At 42.4% G+C, this 21,364-nt stretch overlaps 1 protein-coding gene across 1 annotated transcript; it reads right to left on the bottom strand.

The window, feature by feature from the left end:
• Positions 1-1,101: 1,101 nt before the first annotated feature.
• Positions 1,102-20,097, bottom strand: LOC8050990 (U3 small nucleolar RNA-associated protein 6 homolog). Its single transcript, XM_029987261.3, has 21 exons — positions 19,848-20,097; positions 15,203-15,287; positions 14,633-14,674; positions 14,487-14,558; positions 14,304-14,372; positions 12,974-13,037; positions 12,713-12,831; positions 11,846-11,878; positions 11,721-11,756; positions 11,349-11,430; positions 10,735-10,816; positions 10,541-10,641; positions 9,074-9,151; positions 8,924-9,000; positions 8,748-8,825; positions 7,634-7,819; positions 3,742-3,819; positions 3,420-3,526; positions 2,164-2,230; positions 2,007-2,079; positions 1,102-1,337 (listed from the first exon to the last, which is right to left on the bottom strand). Exons 1-21 carry the CDS (start codon positions 19,937-19,939, stop codon positions 1,168-1,170), a joined length of 1,791 nt encoding a protein of 596 aa, XP_029843121.2. The 5' UTR covers positions 19,940-20,097; the 3' UTR covers positions 1,102-1,167.
• Positions 20,098-21,364: the final 1,267 nt, after the last annotated feature.

Raw genomic sequence — 21,364 nt, 5'->3', positions numbered from 1 at the left:
AGTCGCGGTAGTGAAACAGCTGCTCCTATTTCTCTTTCCGGGTATGCACATAACAACAAACTGTGCAGCATAGACGCTTTACCTCAGTGCTGTGTAAATATTTGGACCGTCCACACTGTTTCGCCGGAACGCCCGAATCCACAGCTGCAGCTTCATAGGATGCAGGCCAATAGAAGGAAACCTGAAGAAACTTAAACCGCGACAACGCTTGCTGTCGTTATTCAGCAGCCGACAACGGAACAGCGTTGGGGCACGTCGGAGAACTTCAAAACGCGCGACCACCGCTGCCTCCCGCAGTCCCGAGCCGGACGCACCACGCCACCCAAAAATGGCGGACTCCTGTCTGTTGCTGCTGCGCATGCGCCGTGGAAACCCCGGAAACGGCCCATTCTTCCAAGTCCGTTCATGCACTCACATTTGCTTACGACCTAGTTCTTGTGATCTCTTAGAAGAGAATACGCTGGCATGCTGGCGGCATCCATGAGGAGACGCTGCAACTGTATTTCGCCATAGTGAAAGTTTTGTGGTATTTGCGACATCAAATGTACATACACGAGCTAGGAGAAATGGTTGTCCATAACAGTGTCAAAAGTTTTCCAAGCCAAAAAAAAGAATAATGCGAGAAAAAAAAAGAGACATACAGAAATGCCGAGCATTCTACGGCTACCCAGTAGATTGCGCCCGTCTGCTCTCGTAGCAAGACGTTTTAAGGGGTTTGAAAGCAAACGGTTGTAAGCAGTCGGGAGTGTGTGAACCAATCTTTAGACAGCAGATGTAATTAATTTGCTCTGGTTCCCCATTTGCAAATGGAGCACATCATCACCCATTTGGGGAATGACGTTGCTCCCATTCCCCATTATGAACACATTCTATGATCAGGATAAAAGCTGTAGTCTGGCAGTTTGCCAAGGGAAAGGTTCCAAGAACCGTGTCCTTCGCCCGCACTTCCCATGCTCCAGAAAATAAAAGCCTGCCCTCCTCTTCTATTCCGGTAGCAAAGTCGGCCAGCAATTCAACACTTTCCGGAAACCTAAAGTGGCCCGTCCCAGCAATCCCCTCTGGCCATAAAACAATTTGTTATCGATGAGACCGACCATAAAGTAGGCTTATGAGTGTATTGATTCGCCAGCGTATTCACAGGGACGGTTGTTGACAAAGCGAGAGGTCTCAATCATCCATTTCAGCTTGTCCAGGGTCCAGGAGGGTGTACCTGGCGATGAACTCGTCCACCAGTTCGTCCTTCAGGGCCTTGACGGCTCGCTGGTAGAGGACACCAGCACACTCTGGCTTTCCTTCGGCGTGTTTCAGCTCGAAAGTGATGTACTTCAACCACAGCTCTACAAGAAAAAAACACACCGACAAAAAACTATACGCTCAGCGATCGAGTCTACGATTACTGCAGAATTAGTAGTAATCATAGTGTCTGGTTACTTGCAGAATTAGCAGTAATCATAGCATCTATAATTACTGCACAATTAGCTAGTAGTAATCATAGTGTTTTTGGTTACTGCTACATTGTCACAGGACCGGAACCACCTTCCCGGGACAACTGTCACCATCACAGGCTCAGAGATTTTTAGAACTGCCATTAATAATTACTTTTCTTGTTGATTATGCCTAACTTCTAATTTGCATTTTGACATTGTTCAATCTTTTTCCTGCTCTCCCCCTTTATGATGCCTTTGGGCCTTGAGGAAAAAATAAATGAAATTAAATGAAATGATTACATATCTTCTTTATCTAAGTACAAATCATAATCAGATTTCATTATGCTGCCCTGCATTCTACCTGGAACTGTGGCAACGAAATCACCTCTTCAGTTCTATGATGTAAGAATATGCTGGTGCATTACACATATAGTAGGAGGAAACCATAAACGAATGAACAGACATGACTGTTCTCTACCTAAATGTGCGAATCATATGACCCAGCCGCTTGTCATGACTGATGCTTTCTAGTGCTCTGACAGGATGGTGGCTAGTTTTAAAGTCTCTTCTTTGGCTTACCAGCACAACTCTGGCCAAATTCCAGGGTGGCGTCTTCAAAGTATCCCCTCAGTCGGTGCGCCGACGGAGTGGCCTGGCATAATAAAAGACACATTATTGAACCGTTAAGACGAGCCCAAGGAGACAAGCAGAAAGGGAGGTTTCTCCATATACTTACATGAGCATTCTCTATGTTGACCATTGCTTGGAAGAACCCAAGTGACAGCGGCTTCAGCAGAAGCATCCTGCAATCAACAGCAGGAAAATGTCTCATTATAAGAGAAAGAGATTCTGGCAACACAAAACAGTCATATTAACTTGGCAGAGAACTTCACCTTAAGCAAATATTTCTTCTAAATCTCTTTATTGTAAAAAAGAAAACCTTTGTACAAGGGTGATTTCATCTCAGATTGTGCAAGTTGTAGATAGACATGGGTGGTTGAACAATTTTTACCTTTCAAATGTGGCTCTCCATTTTTATCATAGAAAACATTTGTCCTGTTTGAAAAATTTTCCCCATAATTTTCTTCACAAATTTTGGTTGCCAGACATAAAGCACGGAATTCCGCTAAAATTGTTGAAATGATTCTATATACAATTTGTGAAACAAAGCGAGGGTTTTAGATGTACACGTTTGTGTACATAGCATTTGAAAGGGTTAAGCTGTTTCTTCTACGACTTTCCCTACCTGGATAAAAATGCTTGATACCTTAAAATTTCCCTAAAAGCATTAAAAAGACTCTACAGTTTTTACTACCCAGATTTTGCAAATCTTTGCTTTTAGATATGCCTCAATAATTTGGGTAAAATAATTGTGTTCATTGCTTTCTTTATTTGAAAAATTTCAACACTACCAACTAAGGAAAAGTAAAAAGCACATGAAAGATGAACATCCATCCGCCTTTCCTGTCCTGTTTAATATTTAATTTGAAATCTTAAAAAAACACCCAGTCTTACCTTTCAACAGTTAGCCTAGAGTTCCAAAGATAATGGGGCAAATGTTCTAAAAAATTAACGTAAAGAAAAATGGCACACCATTTTCCCAATGGCTGGTGGTACCACGGTACTGCAAACAAAACAAGTGCTTGCATTTTACCCATGCCTGCGAGAAATAATTCCTCACAACAATTCTACTAACAAAAAAAAGAAAAAAGCTTTTAGGTTTTTATAAAAAAAAATATTACTTAAATTTTGTTCTTTTGCCTAGCTTGCCCTTCACATTTTAAAGCAAAAACATATTCCCCAGTGTCTTCCAAACGTTTCTCTGCTTATAGAGTGTCGTCCTGTGACAATCAACAATCAACGTGATCTGCCATACCGCACCACAAATTTGTTGGCCAACAAGGCTTGGGTCGGGTTTAGCAGTTTCATACTGTGCCATTTGAGAAGCGTGGCAGAAGCGGCTGTGCAGGAAAAAATTAAAACTTGACCCACCTTTTGTAGAACTTTCTGGCAGCCTTGTAGCCATGGTAGAGGCAGTTGAGTTCGAGAAGTTTTTCTTTAATGTAAATGCAAACAGCCGGTGGGAAGTACAGTCCTCCCTGAAAAATAAACATGTAACAGCAGCTTGTCAAACTATGTGCGTGGAGCATTGTTCTACGAATGGAATGCATAAGGGAGGCTTAGTATAGGACATATTCTCAGATCCCTTGCCATAGCACAGCTGAGAATGAGCTTGCAAATAAGGGCACTACACTTTAAGTGTGGCGAGTTAAGTGCAGGGCTGACCGCACAGCAAGGAAAAAGACATAGGTACCTCCAGAAATTCAATGGCCTTGGTGGGACAGGCTGCCGACATCCACGTGACCCCAAACTGCCAGATCGGAAGAGACTCCTGCAAAGGTCAAAGATTGGTAAAACACCTTGAAAGCAAACAACTCTTGCAAACTTTCCAACATGTTTGTCACAAATGATACACACAGCAATCAATGATGCACATCTGGAACACTTTGCAGTTAATTCGATGCACCTAAGGTCAATTTCGTGCATCCAAATAAAAGCCAAAGAGGAAGAGAAATGAGAAACAGAAAGCAAATGATACCCAAAGTACCAGGGAACTATAATCTAGGAAAGAACTGTTTTCTATTTCAGTTTTACTAATTTGTTTAGACGTAGCGTCCACCACCATTCGCCAGCCAGAGCAGAGCTAAGCATACAATGAAGAAACACAAATAAAAACGAAGCTAGTTGCTATGCTATAAAACAGTGGTTCTCAAATGGGGGTCCGAGGACCCTTTGGGGTCTGCAAAGGCATTGTAGGGGTCAGCAAAGCCCTGTCTCATCAATCAAGCCCGGCACAATAAAAGTTGTCTTTTTTCAAGATTGAGAAGAAACGTTCCGATTTTCGAGCGAGTTTTCTCGTATGTGTGTTAGTGAGAGAAGTCTACTCCACACTAGCGCTTAGCTATATTCATTCATTAAATCATCAAAATTAACCTTCACCACGAATGGGGTCCTCCATCATCTCTGCCGATCCACAACGGGTCCGCAAAAGATCAATGGTTGAGAACCACAGCCAAAGAGGTTAATTCTTTTGATGAAAGATACATTCTGCTTCGCTCACAAGAATCTGGAGTAGGATTCGTCCAAGTGAACAGACGTCCTGCAAGATGTCCTCGATTCTCACTCCAGCACCTATGGAGCGCGCTAGGATCCGTTCGGAAGAGATGCGTTCTGGAAACCTTGCTATGGACTACCACCAAAGAGTGTGTGTGGTGCTGGGACAGACACCACTGTCTGCCAACCTAGGCAGAGCAGTAGCATGATATCAGAACCCCAAAATCAAACTCTGACTGGTTCTTCATCTGTTTGTCTATTTGTTGAAGGGTGCTAGCTCATCCCTCGCTCCACCATCATGCTGTGCAGGTAAAACAAGTTGAGCATGAACACCATGAGGCTTGTAATGTGGTAGCTTTCCCTTTAGAAAAGAGATATTACACTGCCTTCCCAAAATGAACGGCCAATTCAGAATAAACCCTGCATAAAACAGTTTGAATCTGGCTCTGGGAGCAAAACAAGATTGTTTTTGTTTTTGATATGTTTTGATGCTGACATTTACACAGACTTTCAGATATCCCAACTTCACATACTAACTTTATGTCACCATCAGAAACTGAAAAAATAAAATCACACAGGTAATCAATACGGTCAGTTAGACCTTCATAGCTGAACCAGGGAATGCAAATGGTATGTCAGCAACGCCAGTTAGTCAAGTGCAAATAGTGGGTTTTGAGTTTGAAGTGAATTCAAAGCAAATAGTCTAATTCCTACATAGTGACGGCAAGGAAATGACGGATTTTAAAAAAAAAATAAACATGTAGAGATGCCCAGCTATACCTAATATAGGGGATTTATAAATTTTGGAACATGCAAATACTGTTTCTTAAATTTAAAATTTAAAAACAAGAATCACAACTTATGAGTGCAGGTGTCATGGCATCTGTGGCTAGCATATACTCTTGCATAATAGTCACAGTTTAATTTTGAAAATTTTACTGCAATGCGGGTATCAACACTGACAAAGTTAGTTTCTTTTTAAATACGCCAGGCGCGCTTGCACCATCCCGCCTTAAAGGTGTGCTTTTGCCCCATGCACGCGACTGCAATATTTGTATGTTTTGAAATGTTGATCGCGGCGGGTTAGCCCCGTTGAGTGTGCTTTTCACCGAGCACCGGTGCACTGCGGAGAAGCAACATCTGCGGGGATCACTTCCGCGGTTGTTGCTTCTGCGCAGTGCACCCGTACTGGGTGAGAAGTGTGGTCAACGGGACTAACCTGCCGCGATTATTAACACTTCGAAAAATATTAATATCCCAGTTTACCTCAAAGCGAATATTGAATAGCTTATTATTCGAAACTACTATTCGAAAGCTCGAATATTCCCACAACACTACAGTACTAATGCTATAACTTAGTTTCCTGTTACACGAGTACCCATGACCGCTCACCCAACTTAATGAGGGGATACACTCTTGCCAACACAACCAAAGTACACACCCATTCCCAAAATAGAGCAAATTCTACTTTTGCACCTAAGTTTTTTTCATCACAAAACACTGGCTTTCACCTGTTTCTTGACACCCAGTGTCATAGAACTTTTTGGGGGCTATTACTATGTGAAATCAAAAAGAAATACATCATTTGCATATGCAGCTGACAAGCACAAGGTGTTTTACAGAGATATCACTGCAGATTCATTATGAATAGGGTCCTTAATTTTCAGGTTTTATATTTTTGAAAAATCGGGTTAAAAATTTGGTGCTTTGTTCCAAGCTGGCCATTGGGGAGAAATCGGGTTTTTCAAGAACTCATCCTAGAATAAGAGTATTTGAGCTTATACTTAGAAATATATAAGTATAAATAACAATAAAGAGCATTATTCAGTTTCCATATTGGAATGTTTTTCTTTTTTTCACAATCAATTCAATTATAAGTACACAAGACAGTATTGGAGCATGATATAAAAGCTCACTAGGGCTTTTCGATTTTTCATAATCCTCATTGCTTACATAACTTCTGCTTGTGCAGCATTTCTGTCTCCACCCTAGCCCTGTTAGGTCTTCGGACATACCTGAATTGAGAGCTTACGCATACATTTGCAATGCACAACAATATCACTTCAGTTTGCAGAAGAAAAAAAAATATATATTTTTTTTACAGCAAAGCTGTTAAGGGCTGGGTTCCCCAGAATCGCATCCGGTATGTCAACATAAACCTACCTGGACAGCTACCACCATCTATAAGCGACAGCAGTAAGCACACAACCAGTATGGTTACCGCCGTCGCTCGTAGGTGGCGCCAACCTTTCCAGCTATAATAAAAGAATGGATAGTTGGGCGCGTTGGTGGGAAATCATCGTAGCAAACAGCGTCAATAACAGAGGATGACGAAGAAGAAGCACACAGTGTATCGAGTACAGCTCCGCTGGTCTTCCTTCTTCACGAGAGTGGAAAGGCTGAACTTTTTTTTTTTTTATTTAAGTTTTGAAAGTAGTTTTTTTATAACTTTTTTTTCTTTCTCCTCCTTTTGCGCTGGTTGAAACAGAAAAAAGAGGGCAAAACAAAATTCCCAATAGACATAAAAGCAACATTTTGGGGATCGATCTATGTAACCGCAGCTCATCGAAGCCAACAGAATCTAGGTTTGTTTGCGAGATCTGGAGCTAGCACACATGTACCCACCACCCCTTTGTTTCCTAGAAATATTTTCGGAGCAGACTAATTTGGAAAATGGTGAAATTCAATTTCAAACCTCGGGAAAAAAATCGGGCTTTTACCCGATTTTCAAAGAAACATGTCCAGGGTGTAGACATCGGGGAACATCGGGTTTTACCCGAAAACGAGGGACCCTAATTTTTAAGCTATGGTCGGTCAGAAGTTAAGAACCCAATAGACGTTCCACGTCAAACGCGAGCTTTCTGAATTTGATAGCACGTTGGCGTAAGTGCAGCCAAAACCCGACAAAATACAACGAGCTTGCGCTAGAGATGGAGCTTCCATCGGGTTATTAACCTGTTGCCGACCATAGGTGCCCCACAGTGTCTCTAACGAGGGTACAACTTCAGTAGCAGCATGCAGCTGAAAGGAACATAAACGCCCCTCTTCCACGGCGTTCAGGAAGCTACCCGAGGAGCACCAGTGCGACGCACCTCTTTTGGAACGTGCTTGAGGGCCCTCTCGAAGGTGGCTCTCACGGCGTCGGTCTCGAGCGATTGCAGGATCTGCATTTCCAGCAGCAGCAGCCACGCCTCGGTGGACCGGTCCCACTTTTCCGCGGCAGCCTCGGCGCACGTGGCAGCCGCGTCGGCCTCGCCGCAGTTCTGCAGCAGTTTCACCTGCGCCGACCAGCCGGCACTTTAGTGGAGAATGCCCTAGGCTCTGAACCACAAACCTTTCGCTTCCTGTGTCTTCATATACAGCAGGGTCTCTCAAACTCGGTTCCTAGAAACATATGGCTGTTCCCCAGAGCCCCTTCAGAGGTTCCCCAAATTTCCTTGACCGTCCCCGCTTCTAGGTAAACGGTTTTCCTCGTTAAAGCGATACTTCGGCGGATATGAGCCATCTACTGACGCATAACAGTGAGCCAAGGACTTATTATTAGGGGCATTACAGTTTATATGGTCTATAGGCTTCTCTACCACTTTGCCGCTTTAAAGCCGAGACTGGAAGGAGTTTCTTGACCGTCGGTCAAAACTCACGGCTCAAAAATACTTTACATAGGGGTAGAGATAGTCGAAAAAATTTGGGAGCCCGGGGAAGCCCGTCAGGGTACTCTGGGGAAGCTTCCGGTTTCTAGGAACCCAGTTTGAGAACCCATGGCCTATGGATAACATAGGGACAATACGCAGCCCGGCTGAGCCCACAAGAATCGTTGTCTGCTCGCATTCATACAGCTGGTTCACCTGCTACTTGACGCCGAGCCTTTGACCCTGGCAACTTTTTGCAAGGCTGCTAATTCACTTGAATTGTTCACGAAAATGTGTAATTCATATAATGCATATGGGGTGTGCTGGAACGGTACCTCCATTTTGCCTGCACAGATGAATGTGCAAAGAAACTGGCAGGGAATGTAGTATCCAAAGAATGTATTCTTTTGTTTTTAAGAGGAGGATAAGCTGTCACTGGTGTGTCTTCGAGTTTTATTCAAAGGAAGCATACCGTAGAGGCACCAAGACGAAGAAAAAGCGGGCAAAAAGTAGCCATTGGCTGAGCAGAATGAACTGCCCACAAAAGGGATGAAATAAGATAATGACAAACACTCACCCACTCCAAGTGATGCTCCAGGGTGAGTTGGTTTTCATCGGAGGCTCTCTTCATGATGTCCAGCACCCGAAGCAATCTCTAAGATAAAGGAAAGTGATGCACAAATTCTTAATCTAAAAAGAAATACAAAGAAGAAAGCATTGTTGGTAACGAAGAGGAGGCAATATTTTCAGTACCTTCTCTGCATTCTTCTGAGAATGTGACTTCTCAAGGAGCTCCAGGTAGAACTGAATATACAGCTTCCACATTTTTTCTGCAATAAAAAATCGTGAGTCGAAGCACACTACCAGAAGTGTGAAGCAAAGAAACCAAACAAAAATGGTTACCTGTAGGCAGCACTGAGACGGCGCATTCAAAAACAGAACGGGCCTCGACGATGGATTTCTTTGGCCGATCTGCGTTTTCTACACAAACAAAAAAGTGAGTTGTATTTAGCAAGGTGCCGAATCTGTGACCAAGCAACCAAACTGATTAAAAGTGACGATTTCTACCTTATCCCATGCCGCACACAAGTGACATGTTTTGTAGCAACACCAGAGAACCAAATAATGTCCTCACATGCTTCCTTTGCATCTCTAATACCTAGTTTCACCTTCGCATTTAAAAGAAAAGTTGAAACCATATAAAAAAGAAATTTCAAAATAGTAAAAGCTTTTTAAAAAAAACAAGCAAGAACCCACATTGGTCACAAAGTAGGAAGGATGTTTAACCTATGAAGCCACCCAATAGGCTATACTCTGCGTCAATTATTTCGCGTTACGTTGCTAAAGGAATACTACAACGAAATTTCGACGCTTATTTCTTGGTATATTCGTGTTCAAGGGAGCATTATCACAGCAGACACACCAATCTCTTGTTGAAAAAGACCGGAAAAGGAATTTTAAAACGAATTAAACGATTAGCAAAGAGCACCCGGTGGATGTCGCTAAAGCCTCGTTTGTAATGCCCGTCTAGGCACCTTGAGAGGTAGGGATGGTGCCTGTCTCGTCTCTGGCCACGACGAGAAGAGAGGGGAAGGAAGAACTCCCCTCTCCCCGACATTCTCGTTTGTGTGTCCCAGAAGTCACTATTGTCCCTCTACGAGAATGTAGAAGATTAACCCGTCACTCATAATTCGCACAAAGGCAGCTTTGGGGTTACTTGGGATGTTCCGATCGCTGGTGAGCTTCGGCTGCTTTCAGCGGATGCTAGGAGCCATCGGGGCCTATTCAAGGCCGTGTGAATATCACGTGACCTTAGAGAAGGGGCACAGTGATCCGCGGAAAGCATATCACGGGCTACGTCCACAGAGCGGGATTGGCTGAAATAGCACGCAGCGTCTGCCGAGTCCGGACGTGAGGTCCCGAGACAAAGTATGTCACGATTGTGTCGGATGTCACGTGCTCTAAGCTGGGACTTCTCCGAGCGCTTGCTAGAGTGGGCCGTTTATAACAAAGAAACACAGCCACCAGACTCAAAATACAGATGTGTGATTGTCATTTACGGATATTGTGGATGATATTCAACCTATTTCTGAACACGACGGGTATATATTTCAAATTTCGTTGAAGTATCCCTCTAAGGCTAGCATAGCTTCCACAGTGCTCCACCACATTTTCTTTGCATGTGAGTAAGTGCAAATGGAAGGGAAGACTAAGTCACATGATCTGGCAACAGTACAGGGCTGCAGCACTTTGGAGGTGGCACTCGCCTTGGCAACGTAGCACAAAATAATTGACGGCAACCATAGTTTCACCCCAACACAGTGGCACTTAAAATTTCATATCTTTATTCATATAATAGCCCAGACATACCGTCATCTTTGGCAGCGACTTCTTTCTTCCGTCGTTTGGACAGATGCCTACGTGCAAGGGCGTCCCATGTCTCCTCTTTGTCCGAATACTGCTCTTGGACCCTGAGACACGGGAAGTTGCAATGTTTTAATAAGAGTAATGGTTTTCCCTGTTTTCAAACAGCATGCACTAGGAACACATGTAGGAAAGCTCACTCTCTGTAGATCTCATCCTCCAAGGGTGCCGCAAACTCAAAAGGTGAGCAGAGTGGCAGGAATGACAGGGCGAAGGTCACGCCTGAGAAAAAAATTAACGGGAGATACAGGTGTAGCAATGAGATGAAAAGAAATCTATGCATTAACACCAAAATTTCTAATAAATCTAAACACGAAAGAATGCTAGTTATTGTGCAATATGGATTTTAAAGGAAATGGTGCAAAAAAAAAAAAAAGCAAAAACAAAAAGGATATGATCACGTAACAAACTTCTACTCTGCATACGGCCAGTCTTTTTCGAGCCGTTCGGACATAGAGAAACATGCCTAACCGAACAGCTATAGACAAACGTGTATTTCAGCAATGCCACAGCAGTAGTGTGTAGGTTACTAAATGCATACAAGCTGCCGCATGTTGCAGTCAATTACCAGAGGTGTCTCGGACAATACTATAATGGAGTTCTAATCCAAACAGATGACTAACTGCCTCACCAATTGATTAGACATTCAACAAACTAACTGTGCTATGGCAACCATGTGTGCCATGTAAGTGAAGAAAGTCATGAACATAATGTATTCGCCTTCCATAGTCACTTTTAGTTGCAAATACCTTACCTGGAATAGCCTTGGTGGCAGCTTTGTATACAAGAGATGGGATCTTTGCTGCGAGCACGGCATCCGTTGCAGCAGCTTCTTCCTTCAAAGGCAAGAAAATTCAGCCTTACCAGCTATACTTCACTTCTGTGTCTCAGCATTATGCAGATGACTGATGGAAATGTGGTTCCCAGATTAACATTAAATTTTACTCCTTTCCGAGGAGATAGATAGCAGAGAGATCCATAAGGTGGATGCTGAACATGAACATCATAAGTCTCTGTTTTAAGCTAGAGTGCAAAAGACGTAAAACAATTATGATTATATGATTAATTCTAAGGCAGCTTGCACAGGGGCACAATGGAGTTATAAAAAATGTATAAAAAAACATACCTTCTCCAGTCCAAGCACATCCCTTCTTTTCCTCATCTGGAAGTTTCAAATGAAGTTGATGAGAGTCCAAAAGTAGTTTCAGTATTTGAAAACACTATCAGTGTCAAAATGAATATGGTGCATACCTTATCTGTGTAGATCAGCTCCATTCGAAAGTACTGAAAAGATGAAAAGCAAAAAAAGAAATAAAAAATATTGGTTTGAACAGGTGCAGATTACAGACTGTACTGAGCATTTGTAAACAAGTTTTTTACAAACACCCACATTTTAATCTGTCAACAGGCAAACATTTGTCCTTGCAAAATGGGACAGGCATCACATATTGTTGCACTTTCATGCAGATGCCAGGTGTAAACCCACTGTGGCGAAAATAAACAAGCGAGCAATTGTGAAAGTGAATACCAGTTGATGAAAGGAACTTCAAACTTATACCTACTAACCAGCGAATATCTGAACAAGTATGGATGGGCATGTTGAATTAACCTGAGACTGGGGTAGAAGAGAAACATCCAAATGCAGAAGAAACAGAAAATAGAAAATATGATGTCGTCCTGCCTATTTTCTGTTCCTTCTACATTTTGATGTTTCTCTTCAACCCCCTCAGGTTCATTCAACATGGTTATGTTCACCAGCTCGCCTGAATTCTTACTATGTTTTCTATGCACAGGTAGCTGTTCAACATTTAGAATATGCAGGCAGTATGCTTTTAAGGCAGCTGCTAATTTTGACAAGGATGTACGCTTATTATTACATTCAACAAACATTACTACCATTTTTGAAAAATAAATCGGGGATTGTAGAAATTGGGAATTTTGCAATGCTCTATGAATTTGAAATTCCCCAAAAATATAACTTTAAAAAATGTTAAAGAAGAAAAAAAAAACAGCTGGCATTTCCAGAGTAGGCAACCAAAAACCAAGCTACCTATTATGGTAAGTGTGTTTCACATAAGCAGAAAGACCAAAAAAGGGGCAGGGAGAAAGGAGGTGAACCTCATGCCACAGGAGCTGGGAGTTGTCGTTGAAGAGCAGTCCCCTCTGCAGAAGCTTGCGTGCCATCTCGGGAGAGTTGTTTTGTTCCAGCTGCCACTTGGCAGCAGCCACCCAGATCTCTGGAATGCATTGGGTACATTTCAAGCCCTTAAGAAAGTCACAGAAAGCAATATTGCTCCTTAAAATTAATGCTTCAAGGCAAAACTTAAGATACATCTGATTTGACCATGATGTGGAAGTGATGAGTGTGTTAAGTGTTACCTGGCCTTTTGCTGTGCAGTTGGAGCATTCGCGTGTACAGCGAGCTGACGGCGTGCTCCCAACCCTACAAGGTGCAAACATCACTGTGACAACCATGCATAGAATCCATCTGCTTGAGGCCAAATGTCAAACATAAATCAGAGCTAACTCTGAATGCATAAAAATTACCTCGACCAGTAGGAATTTTATCAGCCAATATAAGTGGTATATTGTGCAATGGTCCACATAAGCAGTGGTGTGCTTGTGCTTATGTGCTTGTTCCCACTTCCTAAAATGTTAAAATTGCAGTTGCTGAATAAATTACTTTGCAGCTGAATCAATTACTGGTTTAAAAGGGCTCAGCTACGAACAAATTAGTTTTGGATTATGACCTAGAACCAATCAATGAGAACAGTGCATTTTCTTCTCCACACATTTTCTGGCTACCATTCCGTGGTTCAAGGTATCCATAGCGTTCCCTATGAACATCCAATGAATGCCTAGGCTCACATTTCTTCACTGTTGATAGAAGCCATTTGATAGAAGGCCCATACTTCAGAAACAAGCTTATAAAGCGAAAGCTACTACAGTGGAAGAAGGGATACTACAACGAAATTTCGGCGCTTATTTCTTGGCATTCATGTTCAAGGGAGCAGTATCACTTCAGACACACCAATCTTTTGTTGAAAAAAACAGGAAAAGGAATTTTAAAACAAATTAAACAATTAGCAAAGGGCACCTGGTGGATGTCACTAACAACTCCTTTAAAATGCCCGTCTAAGAACCTTGACAGGTAGTGACGATAACTGTCTCGCCTCTAGCCACCACGAGAGGAGAGGGGAAGGAGGAACTCCCCTCTTCCGGAGACTCTCTTTTGTATTTCCCAGACATCGCTATTGTCCCTCCATAAGATTGTAGAAGATTAACCCTGCACTCAATATTTATACAATAGCAGCTTTGGGGTTAGTTGTGGTGGTGCTTTGACTGCTTAGGTGGCTGAAAGGGCTGAGACATCCTCTCGATGTCAGCCTCCCGCAGCTTTGCTCGCCCCGAGACAATCTACGTAATGATTGCAGCGGATATCATGTGCTCTCCGCTGGCTGCTCTCCGAGCGCTTGCCAGAGTGGGCCGTTTATAACAAAAAATACAGCCATCAGGCTTAAAATACAAACATGTGATTGTCATTTACAAATATTGTGGATCATATTCATCCATTTCTGACCACGACGGGTATATTTCAAATTTCGTTGAAGTATCCCTTTGAACTTTACCAAGCTATGCTATTGCACCAGTTCATTTTCTTGTGCAAAGATCAAAGGAAGGGCAGGAGAAAACCTGTATTGGAACTCACCATGCGTGTGCAGAACTCGATGTGAGACAGCCACAGCTTTGAGTCGCTCTTGAACATCAGCACTGCTTTCTATGTTGCAGCAGGTAAATGAAACCAACATTAACATATTAAAGCTATGACTAATCTGATGGAAAAGCAACTTCTGAATACTAAATGCTTTGAATTTCTATAAAAATCACCTACCTTGAAAAGCCTGTTCACTCTCTTTGCTATCAGCAAATCAATGTCATTCCTCTTCTCAGTTATCCCCAACCTCTGCAAAATGTTGCACATAACGTATTAGCAATCAGAAATTGTGGCAACGAACTGCTCTATTAAACAAAGCTTACCGTTCTTCGCTTCTGAAGCAGGTCATACAAATTCAGCTCATACTGCAAGAAACAAAAGCACAAAAAGCTGTTGTAGCAAGAAATGCTGCAACCTTATTAGAACCAGAGGTTAAAAAATAATAGCAGCATAAGGTTAGGAATGTTTGATGTTAATCGAAATTGCAAGCCCGCTAAGTTCACTGGTTCAAACAAACCTTCCAATTCTCTAACCAAGTCAAACCTTGTTAGAAAATCTAAAAGCTTTCTAAAAATCTTTTTGAAATTTGCAGTTTGTTTGCTTTTGATGGCATTGTATATAGTGTACACAAATCATGCACCGTATGATTTCTTGGAAATGACAATTCTGTGCTCCGAGGTTCACTCGACATTCCCAAGACTCATGTGCAAAGTGCCTGTAAGACTCAGCCCTCTAAAAATTCACGACATAACCACCCACACTTCTGAAAAGCATGAGGCATTGAGCTGAAACCTTTAAGAAGCTTTAAATCTTCCAACCATTTCAAACTCAAACTGCAAGAGGTTTGCGGCATTCCTAATTGTAGCACACCTGCACAGAATGGCACCACCCACCTGGATGTACTTCAGAAAATCTTCCTTCGACTTCTTCATGCGACGGAGACGGTACTCGAATCGTTTCCTTCTTCTCAAGATTTCTCTGCAAGACCAGGCAATATGATTACACACAGACCTTGCTTGTTTATGTGCACGACACATAAGTCAAATTTACGTGTAACTGAATAGTTCAATCCTGAGCTAAACATGCTGAATATTAAATTAGTAAGTTAATTAGCTGAGGAAGTTCATTCTTTTCCCCTTGCGCACTCCTTGTATGAACCCTAATAACCTTATAAAATATTAAGTTAGTTTAGGTTGGGGACGGAAATGTCGTGATAAGCTGGTACACGAAAGTACTACCACAAATGCCAATTACTGAGTTAGGACTTTGCCACGGGGAGAAAGCATTAGCCTGATTATCAAGGAATATTAGCAATCTCAAGATGCCAATTGCTGAGCTAGAACTTTGACACAAGGACAAAGCATTCACTGGATCCTCATAAGAATTTTGGAAATTTCAGGCACTGTATCCGACTAAAACAACACCGGAGTTTCGGAGCATTCACTGATTTGCCTGACGTCCACCAGAGAAAAGTTCACCAGAGATAAGCCCACCTCCTTTTTGACAGACCTGGACAAAAACTCGGTTTCCTCCATAGATGCAAGTAAACACAACTTGAGGAACCCCTAGTGCATTGAATCTCATGGTTTCAACTATGCTAGTTCTGTGTTGTTTGAGATCTTGGCATGTGCACCTTCACCTCCCTCCCACACAAATAAAAGAAAGGATGCAGATATTTTGCCGGCAGCCAGCATAACAGCCCGTAGGAACAATTGCCGGCAGTTGTCCCCCGTTAGTACAACATAATCAGTATCCACACAACTGCAGGCACACTTCTGCAGGTGATATTGTGCCGGCGGCCGGCAGAATAAATGCTTTGGACTGATGCCACATCAAGATCAAAATGTAATGATAAAAGAATATGTTTACGTGAATGTTGCGTCCCTATGACGTCTGTGAGGCGATGCGATTAAACCTGTTCTCAAATCCGTGCTATACTCTATCTTTTATTTTTTTTTTTTATTTATTTATTTAAGAATACTGTCAGCCTTCACTTGAAGGCTATTACAGGAGAGGTAACAACAATATATATACAGTCATATCAAAAATTTGAACTCTATACATATGTACGTAATAGAAGAAGACTGTTATACAATTTTTAATTGAAGACAACATGAACCATATCGCCACACTTTGTAAAAAGAAGTGAAATAGAAAAAAAGGAAAAACGCCCTTCTTATTTATTGCTGGGTAAATATCTCTTCTAAAGAAGATTCGAATTGGGACATTTTGCAGAATTAATGACATAATCTGGAAGTTGGTTCCAGTCTTCAATAGTTTGCACAAAGAATGAATATTTAAAAAGTCTATCCTACTATTATACGGTTGGATTGTTTTATTGTGATTTAATCTGCACGATCGTTTATGTGTTTCATTTAAATATAGTTCAGGTTCAATGTTTAAGTGATTGTTATACAACGCAAATAAGAACTTTAGGTGCGCTATTCTCCGTCTAGTTTCTAATGATTGAAGTCCACACTGGCTAAGCATTTCAGTCACAGAGTCTGTTCGTTTGTATTTATTCAGAATGAAACGTGCAGCCTGCCTTTGAATTTTTTCTAGTCTATTGATGTCTACTTTTTTGTTTGGACTCCATTATGCTGGCGCACTCTAAAATAGGACGGATCATTGTCTTATAAGCTGTGATTTTGGCATTACTAGTTGCATGTTTTAACTTTCGTTTAAGAAAGCACAAACTTCGATAGGCAGAGGAGTAGACATTATCTATATGGGTGCGCCATTGCAAATCGTGTGAGATCACCACACCAAGGTACTTAAAACTGTTTACAACACTCAAATTAACATTGCCTATATTATAACAAAATTTCAAAACACTTTTTTTGTTCATTATATGGATATATGTCGACTTACGAAAATTTATTTGCATTTGCCAGTCCTCACACCATTGCCTTAGATTTTCCAGGTTCCTATTAAGAGCTAATTGATCATTAGTATTGTTTATGACAGAGTAAAGAAGGCAATCATCTGCAAAAAGTTTTAGTTTTACTGGTTCTGCAATATGCGTAGCTATATCATTTATATATATCAAAAACAATAATGGTCAGTAGTTCCGTGCAGCAGTGTGGAACCTACAGATGTCCTCAGCCAACCAGGAGGGCCAACCCCCCTAACGTGTTCTTCCGCACGTCGTCTGCTTGTCATCTGCTCGCGGCGACTGAACGTTCGACGAAGCCACGAGGCTGCCTGCTCAAAACATCATGCTACTTTTTCCCACAAGTAAGCGACCCCCTAAAAAGAAGACGATACCTCGTGAGGCCCGAGCACTGTGTGTGCATGCGCACGTTTGGAACTCAAACGCCTGTGTGGCGACGGTGAACGGAACCTCAGCCTGCGTAGCCACCCCGATCGCACTATAAGTATTAAACGTATAGGTATTAAACGTGACTTTTACCTTCTTTTCTGCCCAATGTGAGTAGCCTCTTTCAACCTTCCGATCTGAACCAAGTCCAGAAAGATAACAAAAGGTAGGTTCAAATGCTCTTACTAAACCCTCTGGAACTATGGAACTTACAGTCGCTCCCTTGCCGCATTCTTTTTGCCCTACTCCCAGCACGTTCAACGCCAACTGCTTCGCTTGTTTTGGATAATAGAGCACATTTGATTGGTACCTCACAGGCGATTCGGCGCATGCCGCCATTTTGCGAAAAGCGGCTTGGGCAAACCACTACCCCGCCGCAGTCTTCCGCTGTGTTGTGATGGGGCTTTTAACTCATGTTGATTATGCTATTGACGGAGTCACTTACTGCAATTTCTAAACAGTATATTGGTAGATAATTAATTATGGTGTATCACTTTAGCGTCTCTTTGCGAAGCAATAAACCAAAACATAAATGACTATCGCTTAGTGTTCTTGCACTTAAATTAAAACATATACGAAAATATCAAAGCCAAACAGCTTAAATTATTGTCGTTTTTAGGCACAGAGGAGTATTACAGCATTACTGTACATGCCAGTACTGCATCTATGGTGATACAGACAAGGAAAGAGCCCTTACTACAAGTACTATATTCCGCCGCGCAAGAGTGTCGCCTCTGTACGCTCAGTAGCTTTGGCCCTGCTGCGGGGAACGACTTAGACGAAGCTTTGGCACTCCGCCTATGCCAAAAAGTAATAGCCCCTTCCCCTGGCAAATAGCGAGCGCTCGGCGAGCGGATTCTTGTTTCCCTCGCGAGATGCGAGCAATCTCTCCGTGTGCCGCTTGTAGATCGGAGCCAGTGGGGCGCTTGCCGAGCGGCTCCAACCGCTCCATAGAAAAGTGGCGGAGCGTCCGGAGTAGTTCTCCGCACAGCCTTTTTCGGAGGAGTACGATCTGTAGTCGTCTCTCGCAATGTTTCAGTTTCGTTATCGACAGAGTGAAGGTGTTTCGCAGCTTTTTTGTTTCGATTGCTGGTTGGGCTTTCTTGGTGTGCTTGTTTTCGTTCCCCTCGTTATGACCGACTCGCCCGAGCATACTGCGGCGATGACATCGTTGCAGTTAATTTCAGGAGGTCTAATAAAACACAGTGACAGCGACGAAGGTACCAGCTTAGCTCCAGCTCGAGTGACAATGAGGCAGCCGTTCTCGGCGAAGTGTTTGCCGAGTCTTTTGGCTGGCCAGCGAAGAGGCCCAAGCTACCGCCTTACGCCGAAGGCGTTGTGCGCGCCTATTCGGATGAAAAGCTAGGCATGTCGTTTGTTTGTTTTGTGGTCTCTGTAATGTACTTGGAATAATTAGAAGACAATACGCTAAATACTCCGCAGATGGAAGTCACCCTCGGAGATGACAATCGCTTTACGGCATACGTGTTTGGTATTGCTTAATAGCATCCTACGGCTCGTACAAGTTCTTCTAGTTGTCTTTATCGGGCTTATAACTGTATGGAAAAATAAATTGTGTCTTTACGTCCGGATCATCGTTAATCAGGTAGTAAACAATCAATTTTTTGTCAAAGCATAAAGTTTTGATCAGAACTTCATGATTTCATCAAGATAGCAATGGGAACCACAACTGTTCAAAAGCGAGAGCAGACGCTCTGGAAGCGGTGGCGCTGGGAGCGTTACGCTCGATTTGCTCCGCAGCGCGTGCCACTCGGATGGATCACGTGACCAATCGCTCAGAGGCCGACCGCTCGACGACCGCTAGCGCGGAGCGCTCGGCATTTGCCAGGGGAAGGGGCTATAAGCAGCTTTTCACCGCATCTGATGGTTTTGGTGAATACTTATTTCGGTCAATTTTTTTTTTTCTGTTTCTCTTAAATCCGGTAAACTTTTCTCCTATACAATTTTTTTTTTTTTTTTCACATGTAACGATCATTTGAGCATATCTGGAGCAAACCCTGAACTCTAGCAGTCAGCCAATAGAGTCAGCCCAGCTTGGTGACAGAAACGTTCGATTCTTGAAGCAGTCGTCCCAGTAATTAACTTCATGTGTATTTACTTATAAGCATAACGTAGCCATGTATCACTATCCTTAGGGTCATCGTAAGTGACCAAAACTTAAACGCGAAGCAAACTTGAGCTGCGAAACTCGGGCATACCGTATTTGATCCCTCGTGAAGAGACCGATCCGTTGCATCTGCTCCAACTCCGGGATGAAGTTTTCGATGTTCTTTTGAACAAACTCAGCCATTTTGAATGCAACTGGTGTCCTTGAAGTTCAATCAAGAACACAGAAATACCACAATACACGATAAACGGTAAAAGCTTGCAAATAAGTCTCTGGTCCTGTTGACACTACGCAAGCGCACGCTGCTACAAGCGCGACGCCATGTTTATTGATACGATACCCACTTGACTAACCAGCCGTATTTTTAGTATTTGGACGAATTAGGCGCTTTTAGAAATTTTAAGCTTTACTCCTTTTTTCCACATATCAGTGGAACTTCTAATCTAATCATTTACCGTCAGATATTTTATCTGTTTCAATAATTGCCAAAAAAAAAACAGGAGTAAAAAAAAAAAAAAAGAGGAGGTAGCGCATTTTGCTAGTTTCAGTTTTGTTTCAAGGGAGTGATCATAGAATTTCGGTTTTGTTTCTATTCTATGACACCGCTCAAAACAATCTCTTGAAAACCAATCCTAATGAATTCTGCACGCTCGCTACACCGCAGCAACAAAGGACTCTGCCTTCTTTGGATGCAACGTTGCTTGGATGTCTCCTCCCGTGCTTCACACGCGGCCGATATCATGCTTCCGCGAAGTTCAGCACCAGATCCCGAAAACGCCAACAACTTACTGCAGCTATGTTTGGAAGCTAGATGTATATCAGCAGTCTTTAGAAAGTTGTATCATATCGACAAATTACTATATTTAAAAGAAAAAAAATCACAGTTTTCGTTTAGCACCTGGCAAGCATATCAAGTCGAATCAAGTGTACCGCAGAAAAACGCGCTGGGACCAACTCTGGTTCTTGTACGTCCCAGACTGCCTGACAATTAATTTTTCTGAAAATTATCTTCGAAAATCGGAGAAAACCTGTTATAGCAGGATCTAGACAATCGGTATTATGGTGCGCGGAGTCGTATGAAAATCAATGAACAAAAACCTCATCCTTTCCCGCAAGCATGACACCGATATGTTCGAACAATATATATGCAGCTTTAAATGAGTTACAAGACCTTGAACAGCATAATATATTGCAAGTTTCAGATAACTTGGTGTTTCTGATACCTTTGAGCACAGTTAAAAAAATAATAGAGCTCATTAGCTCACATTAAATTTCATTTCAAGTTCACTTATTGATGGTGACAATGTGGGGGGAGAAATAGGTTAGGAGTTGAGGGTTTTTTCTTTCCAATGAGAGTTCCTCACAAAACAGCAGCCTGCTCGCTTTGGCAAGGGTCGTATATTTGACCATTGCTGTTTTTCTCCATTCCACAAAATTATGGGTGTCAGAGTGTGTATATCTACTGACGCATGCCAACAAGTGCAATAAGAAACAACACCTTGCATTTTACTCCATAGCAATGTCTACAAACAAGCCCGTGTCTGCTCTTACTAGGTGCGGGCACAGCGCACAGGCAGAAACCAGTTTTTCATGAAGCGATCGAGGTCT

This window comes from Ixodes scapularis, unplaced genomic scaffold (assembly GCF_016920785.2).
Source record: "Ixodes scapularis isolate PalLabHiFi unplaced genomic scaffold, ASM1692078v2 PGA_scaffold2__306_contigs__length_199485367, whole genome shotgun sequence".
NCBI classification, from domain to species: Eukaryota; Metazoa; Arthropoda; class Arachnida; order Ixodida; family Ixodidae; genus Ixodes; species Ixodes scapularis.
Note: the sequence above shows the minus strand (reverse complement) of the source record. Positions and strands in the feature narration are given on the sequence as shown.